This window comes from Phascolarctos cinereus, unplaced genomic scaffold (genome assembly GCF_003287225.1).
Source record: "Phascolarctos cinereus isolate Bilbo 61053 unplaced genomic scaffold, phaCin_HiC Scaffold_7;HRSCAF=346, whole genome shotgun sequence".
Lineage (NCBI taxonomy): Eukaryota > Metazoa > Chordata > Mammalia > Diprotodontia > Phascolarctidae > Phascolarctos > Phascolarctos cinereus.
Genome location: NW_027556180.1, coordinates 142,429,718 through 142,451,179, shown reverse-complemented (window position 1 = coordinate 142,451,179; position 21,462 = coordinate 142,429,718). Strand labels below are relative to the sequence as shown.

The 21,462-nt window shown below is 38.0% G+C and overlaps 1 protein-coding gene across 1 annotated transcript in view; it reads right to left on the bottom strand.

The window, feature by feature from the left end:
* The window catches only part of LOC144454754 (glypican-5-like), a 71,530-nt gene extending 50,813 nt beyond the window's left edge, over positions 1–20,717 (bottom strand). Inside the window, exon 1 of the mRNA XM_078147250.1 lies at positions 20,169–20,717. Within this exon, the coding sequence (XP_078003376.1) occupies positions 20,169–20,334 (166 nt within the window). The 5' untranslated portion in view covers positions 20,335–20,717. The remainder of the gene's footprint in view (positions 1–20,168) is intronic.
* Between the last annotated feature and the right edge of the window lie 745 nt (positions 20,718–21,462).

Sequence of the window (21,462 nt, the reverse complement as noted above, 5' to 3'; positions counted from 1 at the left end):
TTGTTCTTCTTCTGATTCTAACTTCACTCTGTATGAGTTCATACTACCCATTATTCTCTGAAATCTCTTTTGTCACTTCTTACAATGCAATAATATTCCATTATATTCATGTGCCACAATATTTTAAGCCGATTGCCAATTGATGAGCATGCCCTTAGATTCTAGTACTTGGTTATATTTTTCTTTTTTTTAAGATTTTCCATCCTTCTCAGAATTAGAAGTTTATTTTGCTTGTGACTACTATTTTTCTCATATTATCCTCCCTCTTAACCCCAGCCCCCTATCTTGGCTTGTTCCCCTGTTGAGTTTGATGTATTTATACAACTAATTCTTTGTGTATGCCTATATTCATCCTTCCTTTGTATGTTTCAGAAAAATGAGATTAATCTGATGCTTCCCCCACACATTCCTCTGCATTTATGTACGCTTCTTGTGTACAATTGAGAAAAAAGCAAATTCTACTCCCTTCTTTCTCCTTTCTACATTAGCATTTTCCTTTTATTCTCCCTTCTTTTTCCCCTCTTGAAACTATCAGAATAGAATCAACCCACCACAGTAGCTCTGCTTTTCTGGTTTAACTTCCTCAGGTCCCTTTGAAGACTTTAAGGTTCTGAAGGAATACTGTCTTTTTACACTCTTTCTATTAAAATGTTAGCACTACACTATCAAGTAGTCCCTTCCAATTGCTCAAATAAATTTACCTTTATAAGTTTCTAAGACTCCTGTTTGTTTCAGAGTTCCAACTCAGCTCTGATCTTTTCATCAGAAATTCTGACATGTCTTGTATTCCATTTAAGATCCATTTTTCCCTTAATTAGATTTAACTTTGCAGATAAAATTGTTTCTATATTTTGCCTTTTAAAGCAGCATATTCCTTGTCTCCTCTTAAAATAGAAACTAAACTTACTGCCTTTCTCTCCCCTCTTCCTAATTTCCTCATTGTCAAGGGTAGCATCATCCTTCCACCAAGTTCCAGAACCAATATGTCATCCTCAACTCTTCACTCTCACTTTCTACCATCTACCACTTACCCACATATACAATCAGTTACCAAGTCCTATCATTTCTACCCTCATAATTTCTCTCATATATACCACTTCTGACACTGTTGCTATACCCATACAGGTCATCATAACTTCATGACTAGATTATTGCAGTAGTCTATTTATTGGTCTCATTACCACAATTCTCTCTCCATTCTAGCATCCTCCACTCAGCTATCAAAATGATCCTTATTACATCCAGAATCAAATATAAAATCCTTCATTTAGCTTCAAAAGCCTTTCATAACCTGACCCCTTTCAATCTTCTTCTACCTCCACATATACTGTGATCTAGCAACATTGATCTTTTGCTGTTATTCCTGAAACACAGCATGACATCTCCTGATTCTGGGCATTTTCACTGGGTGTCACCAATACCTAGAACTCTCTCATTCCCTATTTCTGCCTGCTGGCTTCCCAGCCTTCCTTCAAGGCCCAGTTCAAATCCCACTGAACAATGTTTGCACTGATCACTGCTGCTCCATTAGTTTGTGGGTTTACAACTACCCCTGATGTACTCTAGGGAACCCTCTCCCTCAACTGTTAGTGCCATCTCTACCAAACTACCTTGTATTTTAAAAACTTTGTAAATATCTTTATTTATTAACTTTGTATTTATGCGGTACGTATTTTACACGTGCTTTTTGTCAATCCCATTAGAACATAAGCTCTTTGCAAGCAAGTATTTCTTCATTCTGGGGTGGGCCAAAATGGTTTATTAGAGGCAGCAAAACCAGCCAAAATCTCCAACATTCCCCTTCAAACAACTTTAAAATAAAACTTTAAAATAATGCCTCAAGTCAAATTTTGGAGCAGCAGAACCAACAAAAGGTCAGGGTGATATATTTTTTTCCTAGCCCAAGACAACTTAGAAGGTCAACAGAAGATCTGTGAATCAGATATGACCACACAGCACCAGCACCAGCAGCTTTGGGACCTCTCAGCCCAGAGAAGATAAGGGGTTCAGACAACTAGTCAGAAAAAGATTATAGAGGGCCCTTTGCTGCCACTAGCTGCAGCTGGTGCTGATTGGCAATTCTACTACCCATAAACAGTTTTGGGTATCAATTTCAGGGCAGAAAGGAGTGCTTGTGGTCATTTATAAGCAAGCAGGGCCCTGATTGCAGTTCCAGGGCCAAAAAGAGCACTAGCACTTGTGCTGCAAAGAAACAGGGGCCCTTCCTGGGTAAAGACCAAAGCACAAACCAGGAAAATTGATCACACTGCTCTCCAGATCATACCACCTTAGAAGCACTGAAAACTTGCAGACTCCCAAAACTAGCTCTGAAAACAGCAGCATGAAAGAGCCTTAAGCTTGGCACAGTGCCTCCCCACCCTCAGGTAAGCAGAGCCCAACTTTAACATTAAGTTCAAAGTCAAGAAATAAGCAGGAAAAATGAGCAAACAACAAAACAACAGAAAAGAACTTGACCATAAAAAGCTACTATAGTGTCAGGGAAGATCAAGACACAAGCTCAGAAGAAGACAACAATGTGAAAACAGCTACAATAAAAGCCTCAAAGAGAAAAATGCTTTGACACAAGCCCAACAAAATTCCTGGAAGAGTTAAAGAAAGCAACAAGAGTGGTACAGGAAAAGTTGAGAAAAGAAATGAGAGTGATAAAAGAGAATTAACAGTTTGGTAAAAGAATTACAAAAAAGACTGAAGAAAATAATACCTTAAAAATCAGAATTGACATAATGGCAAAAAAGGCACAAAAATCACTGAGGAAAAGAATTCCTTAAAAACGCAAAATTGGCCAATGCAAAAACAGGTACAAAAACTTACTGAAGAAAATAATTCCTTAAAAATTAGAATTAGGCAAGCGAACAATAAAACAAAGTTAAGAGAATGAAGAAAAGAAAATGTAAATATCTCATTAGAAAAACAACTGACCTAAAAAATAGATCAAGGAGAGATAATTTAAGAATTATTTAGCTGCTTGAAAGCCATGATGAAAAAGAGCCTATACATCAATATTACAAGAAATTATAGAAGACTGCCCCAATATCTTAGATCTGAAGTACAAAATAGAAATTGAAAAAACCTGCCAATCCCCTCCTGAAAGAGATCCCAAAATGAAAACTCTCAGGGATATTATAGCCAAATTCCAAAACTCCCATGTCAAAGAAAAAATATTGCAAGTAGCCAGAAAAAAATTCAAATATTGTAGAGCCACAGTCAGGATCACACAAGATTTATCAACTTCCACGCTGAAGGATGAGAGGCTTTGGAAATGATATTCCCCAAAGCAAAGGAGCTAGAATTGCAACCAAGAATAACCTACCCAGCAAAAGTGAGTATTCAGGGAGAAAATAAGTATTTAATGAAATAGAAGACTTTTAAAGCATTCCTGATGAAAAGATCACCTGTACAGAAAATTTGACATTCAGACACAAGATTCAAGAGAAGCATAAAAACGTAAGCAAAAGAAAGAGATCATAAGAGACTTGTTAAACTATCTACATTACTATATGAGAAAATAAGTGTCATTCCTAAGAACTTCATCATTATGAGAGCAGCTAAAAGCCATTTATATAGACAGAGGGTGAAGGTATGAGTTGATTATGTTGGGATGATCTCAAAAAAAATGAAGGAATGAGAAAGCAGTGGGATGACGGGGAAGAGAGACGCAGAATGGGGAAAATTATCTCACAGAAAAGAGTTGCACAAGGAAAAGCTTTAAAGTGGAAGGGGAAATGGGGAGTGAGGTGGTAGTCAATGCTTGAACCTCATTCTCATCAGAATTGGTTCAAAGAGGGGAAAAATACAACACACACACACACACACTCAGTTGGGTATAGAAATTTATCTTATCTAACAGGGAAATGGAAGGGGAAGGGGATAAGAGAAAGGAAGGGAGATGATAAAAGGGAGGACAAATTAAGGGAGGCAGTGGTCAGAAGCAAAACAAGCTTTTGCATAGCAACAGGATAAGAAGAGAAAGAGAAGGATAAATAGAATAAAATAGGATGGATAGAAATACATAGTAATCATAGCTGTGAATGGGATGAATTCACCCATAAAAAATGGAAGTAGATAGCAGAATGATTAGAAACCAGAATCCCACAATATGTTGTTTACAGGAGACATACTTGAAATAAGAAGATAAACAAAGAATTAAAAGAAAAAAGAGCAGAATCTATTATGCTTCAACTGATGTAAAAAAGGTAGGGGTAGCTGTCACAATCTCAGATGAAGCAAAAGCAAATTTAGATCTAATTAAAACACATAATAAGGGAAACTTTCTTTGGTAGTGCTGAATTTTTAGTTTACATTTTAGAATTCCTAGACAATGAAGTAATATAAAAAATTTATAGTGAGTTTCTCTGATAAAGTCCTCTTTTCTCATATGTGTGTGTGTGTGTGTGTGTGTGTGTGTGTGTGTGTGTGTGTGTGTGTGTGTATATATATGTGTGTATATATATATATATATATATATATATATATATATATATATATATATATATATATATATGGAACTGAGTCAAATTTATAAAAAATAAGAGCTATTCCCCAGTTGAGAAATTGTCAGGGGATATGAACAGGAGTTTCAGAAGACATCAAAGCTATATATAGTCATATGAAAAATGCTCTAAATCACTACTGATTCAAGAAATGCAAGTTAAAACAACCCTGAGGTACTATTTCATAACCTATCAGATTGGCTAATGTGACAAAAAAGAAAAATGACAAAAGTTGGAGTAGATATGGAAAAATAGATACACTGACGAACCATTGGTAGAGTTGTGAACTGATCCAACCATTTTGAGGAACAACTTGGAACTATGCCTAAAGGTCTATAAAACTGCATACCTTTTGACCCAACAATATCACTAGGTATGACAGAGGGTAGCCACCGCAGAGTACAAGTTGAAGACATATTTATTGTGGGTGGTGAGGCTCTCCAGATGCTCCCAGATGACATTGTTGCTGGTTAAGTCAAGTCCAGGAGGTCTAATAATACCTGTTTAACGAAGCAAAAAGCAGCACAGAATAACAGAAAGAGAACTGCCTTTGAAACCAGAAAGACTAGAGTTCAAGTTCTGCATCTGAAAGATTTTCACTAAGTGACCCTGGCCAAGTCACTTAACCTCCTGGTGTTCTAGACTTCTCTCTAAGACTATAAGTTGCAGAGAACAGGCCAATCTGAATTGGTAGAGGGAGTTTCCTTATTTGAAGACTCTCATATCAATGAAATGAGAGATCTAGTCCCTATTTCCTAAGAAAAAGGAACGTAGGCATATAATTCAAGTCAAAATTAGGGACAGAAGAATGTTTGTTTACAAATACTTAAAATTAAAATGCACAGGATAACAAAGGAAACCAAATATACTGAAATACAGTTACTAAAAAAAATTTTCAAGGTTCATAGACCCCAAGTTAAGGACCCATGGTTTAGGGTAATGTTTTTTTTTCTCCATCATTTGGCTGGTTGAAGTTAACTAAATCTTGGAATATGAGGAAGCATAGATATATTGGACCAGTGCAGGCTAGAATGTAGACTTAGAGTACCTGCTTTTATTCTAAGGAGAAAACCCAAGCTGGTATAAATTTGGGCTCAGTGTTCCTAAACTAAGAGAAACTGAATCATCCTGATGTAAGCATATAATGGAACATATTAGGCATTCTCAACAAATGGTCATGGAATAGAGAGATAAAAGAACCAGAAAAATCTAGAAAAAACCAAGACCTCAGACAAGCTTGGCAGCGGGGTCAGGAAAGGGGTTCAGCCGAGAGGCAGGAGGGATGCATTAAAGATCCGCTGCCAGATGGCTAAGGAACACGTTATCTGTAGGCATGCAAAATGCTCCTCAGTCTAAAGAAAATGGCTTTTTTTCCCCCTTCCCCTTACATACAGTTGTGGCTTCATTCATCAGCACCAATCTTGATGGCTCATCCACAGCCCTCAGTTTCTTACATGCACAGTTCACTTAAAGAGCAGGCTCCTCTCAGAAAGCAGCCTGAGACAACAGAATTAACCACTTATGTATACGTGAGGACAACTCCCAGATCTGCCTTTGAATTTAAAATGTCAGGGGCAGCTCGATGGTGCAGTGGCTAGAGTGCTGGGCCTGAAGCCAAAAAGACTTATCTTCCTAAATTCAAATCTGGCCTCAGATACATACTAGCTGTGTGACCTTGGACAAGTCACTTAATCCTGTTTCCTTAGTTTCCTCATCTGTAAAACGAGCTGGAGAAAGAAATGGCAAATCACTATAATATCTTTGCCAAGAAAATCCCAAATGGGGCCACAAAGAGTCTGATATGATTGAAAAATTACTTAACAAGGGGTTTCTTTGGGCTGATAGAAATAGGCATAGATATAACTAAACTTGTAAATAGTTAATTTTGGGGACAGCTAGGTGGCTCAGTAGATAGAGCACTGGCCCTGGAGTCAGGAAGACCTGAGTTCAAATCTGACCTCAGACACTTGACACTTGACACTAGCTGCGTGATCCTAGAAAAATCATTTAATCCCAATTGCTTCACCAAAAAAAAAAAAGAAAGAAAAAGAAATTTAAAATGTCCCATGTAACTTGGATCATAATCATTAGAAAGACTGCCACAAATCTAATCAAATGATAAAATTAAATACAAACTGGACTAATCTCTAGAATCAGCTATTTGTAAGCAGATTTAACTAAAGGAAATTATCTTCCAATGTTACAGCATCATTCTTATGATTTACTTTGACACAAGTTCCCTCTATCTTTACTTTACATGTAGTTTTTGTCTAAATAGAAAAGTCTTTTGACACTTCACCTCTCACCTATACTCCCACAATACTTTGCACTTCAGCTGCCTAAATTACTGCTCTTCCATAGCTCAGGCTCAGATTCACACTTCCTTGGGAAGGAAGGAAGGAAACAAAAAGGAAGGAAAGAAGGAAAGAAAGGAAAGGAAGGAAGGAATAGGCAAAAGGGGAGGCAGTGAAGGGGTGAAAGGAGGAAGATCAGGAGGAAATACTTCATGCAGGAAACAACATTCAGGTTGAGCTTAAAAAAAATTAGGCAGGCATTCAGCAGGCAAAGAGCAGACAGGACATTAAGGGAAGAGACTTTAACCACGTAATGACAAGGCAGGACTCATTAGAAAAGACCTTGATGTTGGGAGAGATTGAAGGCAAAAGGAGAGAGGAACAGCAGCGAATGAGGTGGATAGATAGTGTCACGGAAACAGGAACATTAGTTTAGACATTCTTTGGGAGATAGTGGAGGTTAGAAGGGCCTGGCATGCTATGATCCATGGAGTCACAAAGAAATCGGATGCAACTGAATGAAGAAAAAACTAAAACAAAATCAAAGGGAATAAGCAGTTAATAAGTGACTGCTATGTGCCAGATACTATGCTAATCCCTTTTGTAAGTCTGGGAGATAGGTGCGGTTATTATTCCCATTTTACAATTGAGGGAAATGAGGCAGAGAACTTAGGTGATTTGTTGAGCCAGACAGCTAGCCAGCATCTGAGGCAAGCAAGGTTTGAAGTCACATTTTTTCTGGCTCCAGGTCTAGCATTCTATCAACTATGCCACCTAGACAACTAATGCTTTAATACCACCAGTTACAGACCCTCTGACCCACAGTGACCCAGAGAATTTCCACACAGAGTTTTCCACACTGGTGAAATCATAGGTCCAGACCAAATTTTATTTGACATACATTTCCAGGTTGCGGCATGCCAGTCAAACAAACACAGACATACCTTTTAAAGCCAAATAAATCGTTCCTGGATTATCCATTGTTTTAGCTACAATTCTACTCTCCTTCCCTCCACTATTACAATCTAGTTGGAGGCAGCCAAGTGGAATAGTAAATATAGCTCTGGGCCAAGAGTCAGGAAGACCTGAGCTCAATCCCATCCTCAGACATTTGCTAGCTATGTGACCCTGGCCAAGTCACTCAGTTTCTGTCTGCTTAAATTGCTTCAACTGTAAAATGGGCATTATAATAGCACCTACTTCTCAGGGTTGTTATGAAGATTAAATGAGAGAATATTTGTAAAGCACCTGGCACATATTAGGTACTTAATAAATGCTTGTTTCCTTCCTTTGTAGTTGACTATAGGTCTGACAGGAACCTCTTACATAAAGACCAGTTACATGATCCACAATTCACTCATTTAAGTTCTTCATAAATTAAATAGGAAAATCCTTGTTTACAAATTCCTTATCTCTTATTTATCCCATTGAGCCATCTTCCTTTCCTAATGGTTTTTTCTCCAAATCCCTTGGCATTCACTTATGCTCTGATTCATCTACTCTACTTCACAAACCTTGAGTAATAAACAAGTAATATAAACAAGACTCTGGTGAAAGAGCTCAAAAGATTTGAGGCACTTTTCATTGTAGCTCTCAGGCACAATTATATTAAAGAGAGGGGGGAAAAAACCACTTTGCATTTAACTTCAGCGAAACAACTCCATAAAATTGGTTGATTCATACTATGTGCGGTAGAGGAAATAAAACTGGATTTGTAATCAAAAGGCCTAAGCTCACCTTCTAACAATACCTGTTTCTCAGAGTGTGATGTTAGGCAAGTGATTTCATATTTCTGAGTCAAAAAAAAAGGAGGCTGGACTAAATAAATGATCTCTAAGGTACTTCCTAGTGCTCACCTGTATGCCTATAGGAACAAGAGAAATTTGTGATACAGAAGTACTGATTGTTTCTACTCCTGATTTCAGCCAATTCAAACTATGAAGTAACAAAGATAATTCTACAATCCATGAACATATTATCCTTTTGTAGCCATAATTCTTATGACAAAAATGAATTATTGTTTTATGTCAAAATGTCAATATTTTAGATAGATCAATGAACTCATCAAGACGGGAATTCCCAATAATGAAGATCACAATCCACCCAAAACTTCCCAATCTCTGCAATTCTTGTCCATGTTATTCTGTAAATCCTCCATAAGGGGGTCACCAAAAATGCTAGAAGCCTCTCTCTAGAGATCTTAACATCCAATGGATACATATTCAACATTCAGGCTGTCCATTGGTTTTGCCTTACATTCACTACATGACTGGTCAGCCTTCTAAGATCATTTATCACCTGGATGATAGACTTTATGCCTTTTTTCCTGTGAAATCATCCTTTGGTGATATTTACACCCATTATTTTCCTTTCTCTGCTCTTTGAATGATCACAATTTTAATTCTTTAGAGACTCGTATTGTCTCTCAGACATGTATCATCACTGACAAAATATTGATGTTAAAAGAGGGCCTTTGTTTCTAGTAAAAAAAAAAAACAACTTGTTATTAAAAAGGCTATGTAATTTCCCAAAAGAAACTTAGCCTGATCTCTTCTTCTTCAATTCTGGATGTAACTCATTGTCTATTTGAAGCATCTATCCACAATATATATGACCATGGATCAGCTCTATAGGTGGTCCACCTAATCAATATCATAGTCTGGACAGTAGGCATTCTTCATCTTTTCATTTTTTTTACTGCGTGGATTGTAAGGCTAAACTCATGAATGGTTATATATCTCATTTAGGAGGCTCTACAGTGTTCTAGGACTTGATGTATTCACCATTTATAGGGAATCCCTCTTCCACCTGGACTCAGCCTAACATCATCCATGGTAATGCAAACAACATTTGGTCTAGCTGTTCTTTTTTTTCTTTAGAGCCATTTCTACTTCCTCATGCAGCACATTAAGTAGTATGATATGAGGGTCCTAATGTTGTGGATCCACTATCACTGTTGGCAAAAAGAAGTTGTTAATACAGCTCTGTCTCTCACTCTCTTTCTCTTGCTCTTTCTTTCTCATTGATGTCCTTCCAATTTTATCCTTAAATGTTCTTGGTATTATTTGACTGAGTTCATCCTCAATGAGCTTTCTGCAACAAGTTCTCTTTTCCTCCACTCCTTTGTACTACTTTATCAGCTAGCAGTACACTGAATTAAGTGCTGAAGTTGGAGTCAGTAAGATCTGAGTTCAAATCCTGCCTCAAATACTCACAAGCTGTGTGACTCTGGACAAGTCATTTAACCTCTCTCAGCCTCAACTTCTTCATGTATAAAATGGGGATGATAATAATAGCACCTAACTCATAGGGTTGTTGTGAGAATCAAATGAGATATGTAATATGCTTTTCAAACCTTAAGGCAATATGTAAATGCTAGGAATAAATTGTTGTTATTATTATTATGAAGTGACATGGCTCATAATCCCCCAGTCTTCATTACAAGATTTTTTAAATGAGTTTATATTCTAATTCAGGGCCATTTTTGGCCATCATATCTCTCTACCTGGCAAAGAAATCAAATATTTGCTCCATCAGGCAGGCTTTTTTAGTCTCCTCACTGTGGCAGTTGATTTACATAAGGTAAAATTCCTAACAAAATGGTGACAGTCTGCATTGGTGTCAATTCTTTTATCCACTTCTCATTTTTCAGCATCAACAACTTCCTTAAATAAGTAGTAAATTGGATGGCGCTAAATATTTTTATTTTTTTCTTCCTAATTTGGTATTTATTTTGATTTTTGTTCTATATGTTGGCGTTCTGATTACATAGAGATAAGCAATTGAAATATGATTCACTTGTCAGTAACCAGCTATTTGTTGTTCAAATATAATCAATTTAATTTGGGGGATTTTTTTTTCATCCTTTTCAAGTCCAGAAGCTCAATTTTTTCCTAAAAATACAAATATTCATCACAGTGTGAGGCTTTAATATAAAATATAAACCTTTTATTTCTCTTTCTTGCTCCTTACCCATGCTGTCCAACATATTTTTCCATCAACCTTCCCCATGCTTTCCTTTCTATTGAAATCTGAGTATTAAAGTATATATTAATTTACTTTAGAGAATTGTATTAAGTTCTTTAGAGACCTTCTCTACCTACTCATCCTTTGCAATATATGTTAGCCCATAAACTGCAATTATTTTCATAGTAACATTTTTTTTGCAGTTCTTAATATAAGTACTAAAATATGAGATGACCAAATGTACAATGAAATGATGTTTCTTGTTGCCCTTCAGTGCTCAATAAAATGAACTCCTCTCTTTGCCCCTCTACAAAAAGCCTGTGAACTATTCTTCTAATTAGCTACAACTTCTTTTTGACTTCTGTTCTCATTTATAGCAAGAGTATCAAGATGTGCATACCTCAGTGACTCCATTAGCATGCCTACTCTTTAGTCACTGGACAAAGATTTCACATTTAGAGCAGCAACAACTGAGCAAATCTTTTAGACAATCTAAAAACTTCATGATTCTTGGCACCCTTTGTCCCACTCAGTCCTATCACAGTAGATGTAGAAAGGGGCCACATGAAGTCATGGAACATTTTATGTTTTTCTTTGTTGTGTAGCTTGCCATGGCCAAAAATATTCCTGACCAAATGGCTAGTCTCCTAGTAATGAGCTTCTCCATATTAAGCACAGTTGTTCCTCGGAAAGCAAACACCTGCTAAGACCATGCTCAAAGACTTTCCAGGACAATAGAAATTTCCAGAGCTTGTACTCTGTTTGCAAAGCATTCAAAGTCCCTGGGCCTTTACTACAGTGATGAGGCAAAGGAGTAGGATTTTGTAAAGTAAAAAAAATTCAAGGTAAATACGGACTCCCCTAACATCCCATTCTGTTATGTTATGATATCATGGAGATAATAATCCTGGGCTCTTGAAGGTATCAGTAGAGCATAAGCTCTGGCAGGTCCTACCAAGCTGGAAAGCTTTCTAGTATAGGCCTAGTAACAGATGCTACACTTAGCATCAAAGGACCAGCTAATTTCAACAAAGCTGATCATCAGGTGATGAGTTGTTTCTAACACACCAACTCTAAAAGCCTTTCTACTAATCATCCTCTTCAGGAAATGTTGCGTTAAACAATGGATGATGCAATAGATCTTTCTACCATATCACGGAAGAGGTGAAATCTGTGCTGGCAGAGGGCATTCTCATATCCATAAAAGCACAAGTCAAGAAAGTACATCATACTGTATACTTACACGGTATTATAGGGCATAGAATATACACTTGAAAAGACAGAGAAATTACAAAATAAAAAGTCATAAAACTAGATAGTGTGGAGGTCAACAGTTACAACATAGAAATAACAATATTGGAAATGTCCAATAATTCTCCAAAGAAAACAGTAAGGAAGGGAAAGTATAAGCTTCTTGAGAAAGGGACTATTTTGTTTTGGTTTTGTATTTACAGGAAATAGGACAATACAATTAATAAAGGCCTATCAAAAGGAAGACAATCATAAATACCACTTATAGCCTCATATAGCCATATACCAATGCATAGAGGAGTAATTTTTTAAAAAAGAATTTGACATTTTAAAATAAAGGGATGATATTTATATTGCTTAGTATATCATATATCCTTGGCATATGGAACTAGTCATCATGGCAATGTAAGTTTACTTACCTCATTCAAAAGGTGAATACTGTAGTGTCAAAAAGGGGTGTGTGTGTGTGTGTGTGTGTGTGTGTGTGTGTGTGTGTGTATACACACACACATACACACACATATATACATGCATATGTATACATATATGTGCACACATATACACATATGCACATATAAGAAAAAAAGGGGATAGAAACATAAGTAATTATTGGAGGAGGCTACCTCAGAATTCCCAGCCAGATGGGAAATTTAAATGACTCTTTCCAACCAAAAACTAGCACAGCAGCAGGATATAATAGTGACGGGAGACTTCACCTGTTCGGACATTTGTTAAAAAAGCTTTTGCTACTGACTAATTTTGCTAATAATTTCACCTCTTAGAAAACTATACTATACACTACTATACACTAGTCAATACAAACCACAGAAAAACTGATTGATAAAGTCAAAATGATAGTAAACCTGAGTGAAAATAAGCCTCTCTGTACCTTCAGCTACAAGTCTTTACCATTTCTAACCCAAAAATATTCACCATATTACCTCTACCATTCATCTTTAATGTTACGTTCAGTCACTTTTAGAGGCATGAGGTGTAGCAGAGTAACCAAAGGCAGAAGTGTGAGGTCAAGAGGAGTATGATACAGAAGTGGACATAAGAAAAGTGCCATAAGACTCAAGATAAGACAAATTATGCCCAAGATTACAGACAGAGAACTTTTTCTTCCTCTTTGACAACCAGGACTAACCTTCTTACTTCTCTGGGCTTTGTTGTCTACATTTGTAAAGTGAGAAAATTAGACTAAGTGATCTCTATGGACTCTTCAAGGTTTATATAATACTATGCTTCTAAAGTACTTGACTAAGTTTTATTGTGTGTGGGTTTGTTTTTTGTTGCTGTTGTTGTTTTTTGCCAGAAACCACAGACCAGTGGGTTTGACTTCTATCTCTAAAAAAAAAAAATCAGAGAATTCATTATTAAATAGACTATACAGAGACCATGAAAAGCAGTACCATAGTGGAAGAGTGATCTCAGCTATTCCTGCTAGAATTCTACCTCAGGCAATACTACAGGTGACTGAGATAGATAGATAGATAGATAGATATCTATATCTATATAGATAGATATAGATATCTATCTATCTATCTATATATATATATGCCTCTCAGGAGGGTTCTTTACTGGCAGGTATTATCACTTGAGAGACAGCTGGTAACACAGTGGATAGAGCAGTGGGCCTGAAGTCAGGAAGATCTGAGGTAAAATCCGGCCTCAGACACTTACTAATTGTGTGACCCTGGACAAGTCACTTAACCTTATTTGCCTCAGTTAGCTCATCTATAAAATGAGCTGGAGAAGGAAATGGCAAACTGTTCCAGTATCTTTGCCAAGAAAATCCTGAATAGAGTCATGAAGAGTCAGGACGTGACTAAAACAATTGAACAACAACAACCTCACACGATTGCTATGAGGATCAAATGAGACAATATTTATAAAGGTACTTGGCACAGTATCTGGCACACAGTAAGCACTATATAAATGCTTATTCCCTTAATAATTACACTATATAATCTCTGATATGAGCAATATGAGCTCTATTTTTATTCTTTGATTTATGATGGATTCCGGTCATTTTCTAAGCTTTGTGAATCATGTGCTTTTAAGTAGAGATAGTAACAACACTGAAGGGTGTCAAACAGGAAGTTGCCAGAGAAATAGGTCATTTGACCTTGGCATCAAATGAAAGATTCTGACACCGGGATTACACAAAATCTCTTTCTAAAAAGGCCCACCCTCTGTTTTGATCCAAGTCTAAAACTATGTCACATAAAGTAGAGATTCTGGAAACAGTGTCAGAGAAGGTACTGTGATCAGAATAGCCCTATGTAGATAGCTATGCAGCTAGCACTAACATTATCAATGGTTCTGAAGATCATCCAATTACAAATGTCATGAGGCATATTTCTTATATAAGTATTTGGAGCCTATCCAGTTTTAGGTACTACTGCACAGAATTAATTTTATAACCTTGTCCATTAATGCAATTAGTTTTTATAACTTTTAGAAGTATAGACAGTCTGGATTTGCTATCCATTTATTCCCTGCCTCCTTCGCTCCCACACTAAAAGGTATTATTAAGTACTTGATACAAAGAAACATATATAAGCAATGCAATAGTGGGTTATCATTATTCATATTACTACCATATCACCTTGTTCTCCCTCAGAATTGAGCAACAGGTGTCATTAATTATAAAAATATAAGATACTATAAATTCTACAAATCCAATTCAAAAGACATTTTTATTACCTATAATATCTCTAACATTGAAAAGTACTCTCCAGAGCACAGAGCCAGGCATCCTGTCGTTTAGAATATGAGCCCCAACCTCCTAAGTTCAGCAGTTTCTTTGTTTTTACAGGGAACTAGAATTCAGGAAAGTTCAAGATATTTAGATTTGAGTATTATTTGACTAGAAAGAATGCGGAGGGGGAGAAAATTTAAAACTCAAAAGCTTATGGAAGCGAATGTTGAAAAGTAAAAATAAATTAAGAAAAAAAGGGGAAAAAAAGAAACATCACCAAAGTTCTAAAGGATGAAGTGATTTGCCCAGGATCACAGTAGTGGCAGAGATACAATTTGAACCCAGATCATTCTAACTTTAAGGGCAGCTCTCTATTCAATATACAAAAAAAAAAAAAAAAAAAAAAAGAATGCTGAAGCCCATGGGAACAGATGAGACTTCCAAGGGAGAAAATAAAGAGAAGAGGGCCTTATGACAGTCCTAGAAGACATTTACAATAAAGGGGCAGGAGGTAGATGATGACCAAGTGAGTGTTTGAGAACTGGTAGTAGGCAAATCAAGAGAGGACTGTATAAAGCCAAGGAAAAAGGGAATAGTTAACCTTACCTTTAACTGTAGCCATCCTACTATAGAAATCCTTAAATTACCCTATGTCTAACTGAACTGTCTCTGGAAAAAGGATGTCAATGACAAGGAAACATTACTTTTTTTAGTCATCAAAGGATGCTAGAGACTTGCTCTTCTCTTCTGGTAGTTTATTGATAAAAACACAAATTCAATTCATAAAGTGAATAGAATCAAGGCTATATTAATCACTCAGTAATAAGGAAGGTTTCCAGCTAGGCACTGGAGAGCAAAAGATAAGAAAATTACTTCCCTAACCCATAAAGGTACATTTTTCCAATAGATAGAGAAGCAGAAATATACTATAAATTTTTAAAATATTAATAAAGAGAGCCAATCTAAATATCTATATTCATTTTTTAAACATTGTCTAGCAATTTTTTTGTATATGAGATCACATTCAAATTATGAGACTGATATTGTTGGATGGAAGACTTTTGTATATGTCTGAAAGAAAAGAGTCTTGTGTTTTAGGGATTACAATAGTTGAATAAGGAATTGTTTTTGTATTTTCCTATACGTTGTTGCAAAAGGGTAAAAGGCCTCTTGGAAAAGAAAATGGAGAGCCATTGTGACTGTGATACATACTGGTTCTGGGACCATGGACAAGCCACAACTCCTTAGTGTCCCAGTCAATTTCTGAGACCATTAAGTTATAGATGCACACCAGTGAATCAGAGGCTTGAAACACAAGCACATGCGCGTGTACACATATACACACACACACACACACACACACACACACACACACACACAACTTTCAAGGTATGAATAACTCCAACAAACTCTTTACTCAGTTGTTGTTCAGTCACATCTGAGTCTTTGTGACCCCATTTGGGGTTTTCTTGGCAAAGAAACTGGGTGGTTTGCCATTTCTAAGTTCTCCAGCTCGTTTTACAGATGAGGAAACTGAGGCAAACAAGGTTAAGTGATTTGCCCAAGGTCACACAGCTAGTAAGTTTCTGTGGCCAGATTTTAACTCAGGAAGAGGTATCTTCCTGACTCCAGGCCTGGCACTCTATCCACTCTGCCACCTAGCTGCTCCCTTACTCACATACTACATACCAAATGGTATCTATATAGCCTTCAGATTACAGCTAGTACACATAAAAATGTCTTCATATATTTTTCTATGTACTTCAAATGCACCTTTAGGTTTTTACATATTTCCTTTCCCCTACACAGTTTCCTCCTCTTTTAAAAAAAAAACATTAACAGATACATGTAAGCAATTTTATCATGAAAGTATCTCACATCACCCCTACCTCAAAAAGAGGAAGCCTACAGTAGTACCTTTAAGAAACTTTTGGTAACTGTTTCTTTCTGGAAATAGTAAATAGAATAGCAAAGGGCACCTTGACTACTTCTTCAAGACCTGAAATGAAAATGAGGCATTTAGATCTGCTGTTCTAATCACGTTCACACATTGCTCCTTTCTACAGAGAATCTTTAGCAACACCATACACTTAAAAGATCAGAGGCAAGAAATAGAGAGGAACATTACCTATAAGCCCATGCATTCCAGTGATTTTAAAGCCTTTCTAATAGATACTATTGATATGCATTGCCTTCACACAGTAGGCAGTCAAATTTTTTATTGAATAAGTAAACATAACTTTGAAGCATACTTAATTTATTTAATAGCTTTCTGGAAAGACAGGAAGACTTTGTAAAAGAAAGGCATTATACTACCTGTACATATCAATCATAAATCAGTCTTGGGGGGAGGGGCAAGATGGGGTGAAAATATGGAATTCAAAATCTTGTGGAAGTAAATGTCAAAAACTAAAAATAAATAAATTTATATATAAAAAAATAAATATTAAAAAAAATAAATCAGTCCTAACTTTGTAACTCTTCCGCACCCCCTGCTGTCTGATCATTGGATGGGCATTTTGAGTCAGGATAGCTCAAAAATTAACCATTTCTGAATAAGAAGAAATTTGAGAATGGAAGCATTGAAGATGTACATATTTTCAAGTAAAAGAGGATAAATCTAAGGATATCTAACATAAACTGTTATTTATAAACATAAATAAGAGAATAAGGCCCTATGCTTACCATACAGAACTACTATATACCAGGCAAATTCAAATTTGTAAAGAAAATGATGGCTGCTAGTAGGTAGGAAGAAAGATAACAGACTGGCTTGAAAATATATTTATTGTAAGTAAATATGAATAGAGTTTTGCTGAAGGAAATAGGAATATATGCTTTCAAACCAAGCTAAATGAAATACTGAACTAAAATGGATTATACAAGAAAATAATGATGAAGAAAAGGATTTTTGTAAAGTAGTAATTAAAATTGATCATTTGCTTTTGAAACTAGGAAAAATATGTTTCTTTTGCTTTTTTGCCATATCATCCATCAGAATTATGTCTCAAATATCTTCATACATACACAGCTTTGTGTTACGTGATTTTAATTCAGCACAGTACTCTCATGAGAATTCATCTGTAAGGCAAAAATGCCAAGAGGAGTTTAGCATTTCTTTTAATCATAACCATATTGCTCTTTAACATCCATTAGTCCTGAGAAGAGTGAAGTGGCACTTTGCCAGCTAGCTGAGTGCTACCATGCTTCTTTGTCACCTTAACTCAAAGCTAAATGAGTCAGTTATATAGAAATAGAATGTAGCAATATATGAAAAGCAAAGTTGTTCACTACTAGCATGGCCTCATGGCAATTTTCTGGAACTTTAGAAATTAAGGAAAGATTTTTATTTAAGTGATAACACCACAATTTTGGTATTTCACATGTATTTCAAGGGTCAGCATGCAAAGCTGAATAACCTTCCTTTAACTACAGAGTATCAGCTCTCCTTTTATTATTGTTCAGTCAAGTCTGACTATTCATGACCCCGTTTGGGGTTTCCTTGAGAAAGATACTGGAGTGATTTGCCATTTCCTTCTCCAGCTCATTTTACAGATGAGGAAACTGAGGCAAACAGGGTTAAGTCACTTGCCTAGGGTGACCCATAGTGGAACAAACATAGATGTTTCAGATAACAGCTACAGTAGAGCTCTTGGCTCCTTCTTCTTCATTCTTCAAAAGAACACTGAGGTGATTTCCAGAACTTAATCCTCAAATTTTTTTTTTTTGCTTCACAAGAGGAGCAAAGAGTGGGGAGGAATCAAGGATTGAAAGGCCAATATATAATAATCACCACTCCCCAATCACCCTGCCTGTAGCCACCATGGTATTTTTGTTTTTGAAAAACCTATTAGTGTGGCAAGTTTACTTTAACTATTGTACTTTTGTGTTTATTGACAACTAAGAGAAAAATGAAGGAAAATAATTATAGAAAGAATGCTAATTTCAAGACATTAAAATTGAAAAGTACAGGGGCAGTGAAGAATGGTGTTGGATGGTGGGGCTGGTAGAGAAGAGGAGCAAGTGGGGATTCTTGAACTTGACAGGTGGTCCTAGGAAAGTCATCTAAATTAACTTGACCTCTGTGTCCTCAGATAACCTAGTTTGCTTTCAGGGATACAACCCATCAGAAGCCCAAGATGAGAGTAATCAAACATCAGTCAGTCTACAAAAGCAAAATAAACTCAAGGTCACAGATATCCGTTGTAAACTCATTAGAAAATTCTAGCAGAAATGCATTTTTAGACTGGAGACACCTGTCTAAAGGTCCCTTAATCAATACTGCCTTTTTCTCTTTTTATTTCGGTCTTATGGACATGGTCAAAGGAGTGCGTGATCTATCTAAATGCCAGAAGCTTGATCTTCACACCACCAAGTAAGACCTGCTGCCCTGGTGTTTCTAGGCCACGTGTGAATGACCCCCAAACAACATGAACCTGAAGACAGAAGGACTTCATGATCGAAGTTGGCAATAGTCTCAGGTTTACTCCTCTCACTTCCCCTCCATCTAAAATAGATCCACCTATTCCATAGGGAATAGTCAACACTCCCATTCTCTTCTCCGGATGCACCATACACTAAAAACTCACCTTCAGGAATCACTCGGCTTCCAGAGTGGAGTTAGCAGACAGTCACTGTGGGTTTAAACAAGGAATAAAACCCCCCGAGTGGGGCAACTATCAGTCTAGGATTAGTGTCTTTCCACTGACTTGAATATGGGTCCAAATTTTGAATTATGCCAATCGTCTTTACCCCCTTCCCATCCAAGGTTCTCCAGAACAGAGCAGGGATTGCCGTGATTTAAATATTTAAGTTTGAGAGAGAATGAATCCTATTTTCTCTGTCTAAAACGGAAAGCACCAAGGAGACCGTCTCCTGCCTGTGAGACACTGAAAGGATGCAGGCAGGGGGGACGCAGGCGAAATTCCACCTCAATTCTAACCAGGACTCCTGTCCAACAGGGCGCACAGGGCACAGGCGCTCTGGCTCCTGTGCTTTCCTCCCGCCAGTCGCCTGCCTATCGATTCACGATCCGCTGCGTTAGTACATCCAAGTCACGGTTCCCGTGTACTCGGAGCCAGAGCCCAAACAACCACCTAGCAGGCACAAGTGCAGCCGTAGACTAGGTGCAGGGAGCAAAAGGACACCTATCGCGTCCAAGGAAACTACAGGAGTACCTGGCACGTCGGGGACTGGCCCTGAGCTCTTGCTCACAAACCCAGACAGAGCTTTACAAGGGTTTCCAAATTTCGGGCACCTGAATCAGGTCTGTTACAGGATGGGGGTTGCGTTGAGCGGCTGCAGAGGCAGTCCCGGGACGCCTCTCGACCCGCAGCCCAGTCTTCTTCCTTCCCGGTCGGCTCCAGCTGAGTCCGCAACCCTAACTGCTCTCCCTCCCGCACTGTGAGGCCCCTCACCAGCACCCCCAACCTCGAACCTTACCTGCCCGAGGGGTTTCCGGCAGCCCTTTGACAAGTCCCAGATGCCGCAACTGGAAAAGTTTCCTAACTTCTTCACAGGTCTGCAAATCATCGCCTCTCGCACCAGGGAAAAGGACCAAAAGGATGAAGAGGAGAAAGTCCAAACGCAAGACAGATCCTCCTTCCATAGCGATTCCAGCAACAGGAGCAGGAGCCCAGGCACCCCGGCTTTTCCCAGCAAAAGGACACTATTCCCCACTGCCCTTCTCGGACTCACCTGCTTTATCCCCTCCACCCTAGTGCAGCCCCCGAAAAAATACGTCTAAGATCGGAGACAAGAGTAATCCGAGAATCTTTGCTGGGGAAACTCGTGAGGAGGGCGCGAGGAGACTCGTGCACTGATTTCACCTGCGAGCCCTTTGCTTCCCTGGGATGGCTGCTGCGGCCGAAGCAGCCAGCTGGGACGCTATCTAGTCTTTGCCACACAGCGGAAGGGAGTTTGCATTTATTTGCTTGGGGGCTGGGAGAGTATCTGTGGTCACCGCTGCTGCGGCAGCTGCAGTGGCCAGAGCTTCAGCACCTCCACTCTCTCAGAGCCACTGGTTCAGCTTCCAGCTGCAAACCTGAAACCTAGCCCGCCTACTTCTGAGTGAGAAACCCCGCCCTCTTCTTTCCCACCCCCACCCCCCAACCCCCCTGCCCAGCTTCCCCAGTTTCAAGATATTGTTCAGGATCTAAGCCCACCCCTGTCTCTGACATCATAGCTTGTCTGGCCAGAGCTAGCCCCTTCCCCGCCTTACCCCCCCCACCACCACTAACCAGGCTCAACCAAGCTCAGGGAGAGCCTCAAATAGGAGCCTCGCTGTGGAAACAAATGAACAAAAAGCATGTTACAGAAAAGATCTGCAAAAGAGAGACTCCTAAAAAGATATCAGACACGACTTCTGGGGCGAAGAGATTTTTCTTCATTTATCAAGATTCTCGTTCCACTGGAATTCTGTTCAAGTTACCTGTGATGGTATCTGTCCCCAAGAAAACAGGCAGCAGTAGTTTGTATTTAATAGTAGGACCTTGCTAGTGATTTTTAAAATCACATCTATTATATTGTCTATGTTTGGGTGGATGAGAATCCACTTTTTTTTTAAGTACTCACTGTTATTGTAATAGGAATTTTTAATCTTTCTTTGAAGTGGATAGTATTTGAAAGTGTAACAGGAAAACACTGAACTTGGAATGAAAGGATCAGGATTCTAATCCCAGTCCTGGTCACACATTCCCTGTGTGACCTTGAGCATGTTATCCCTTTAAGGCTCACT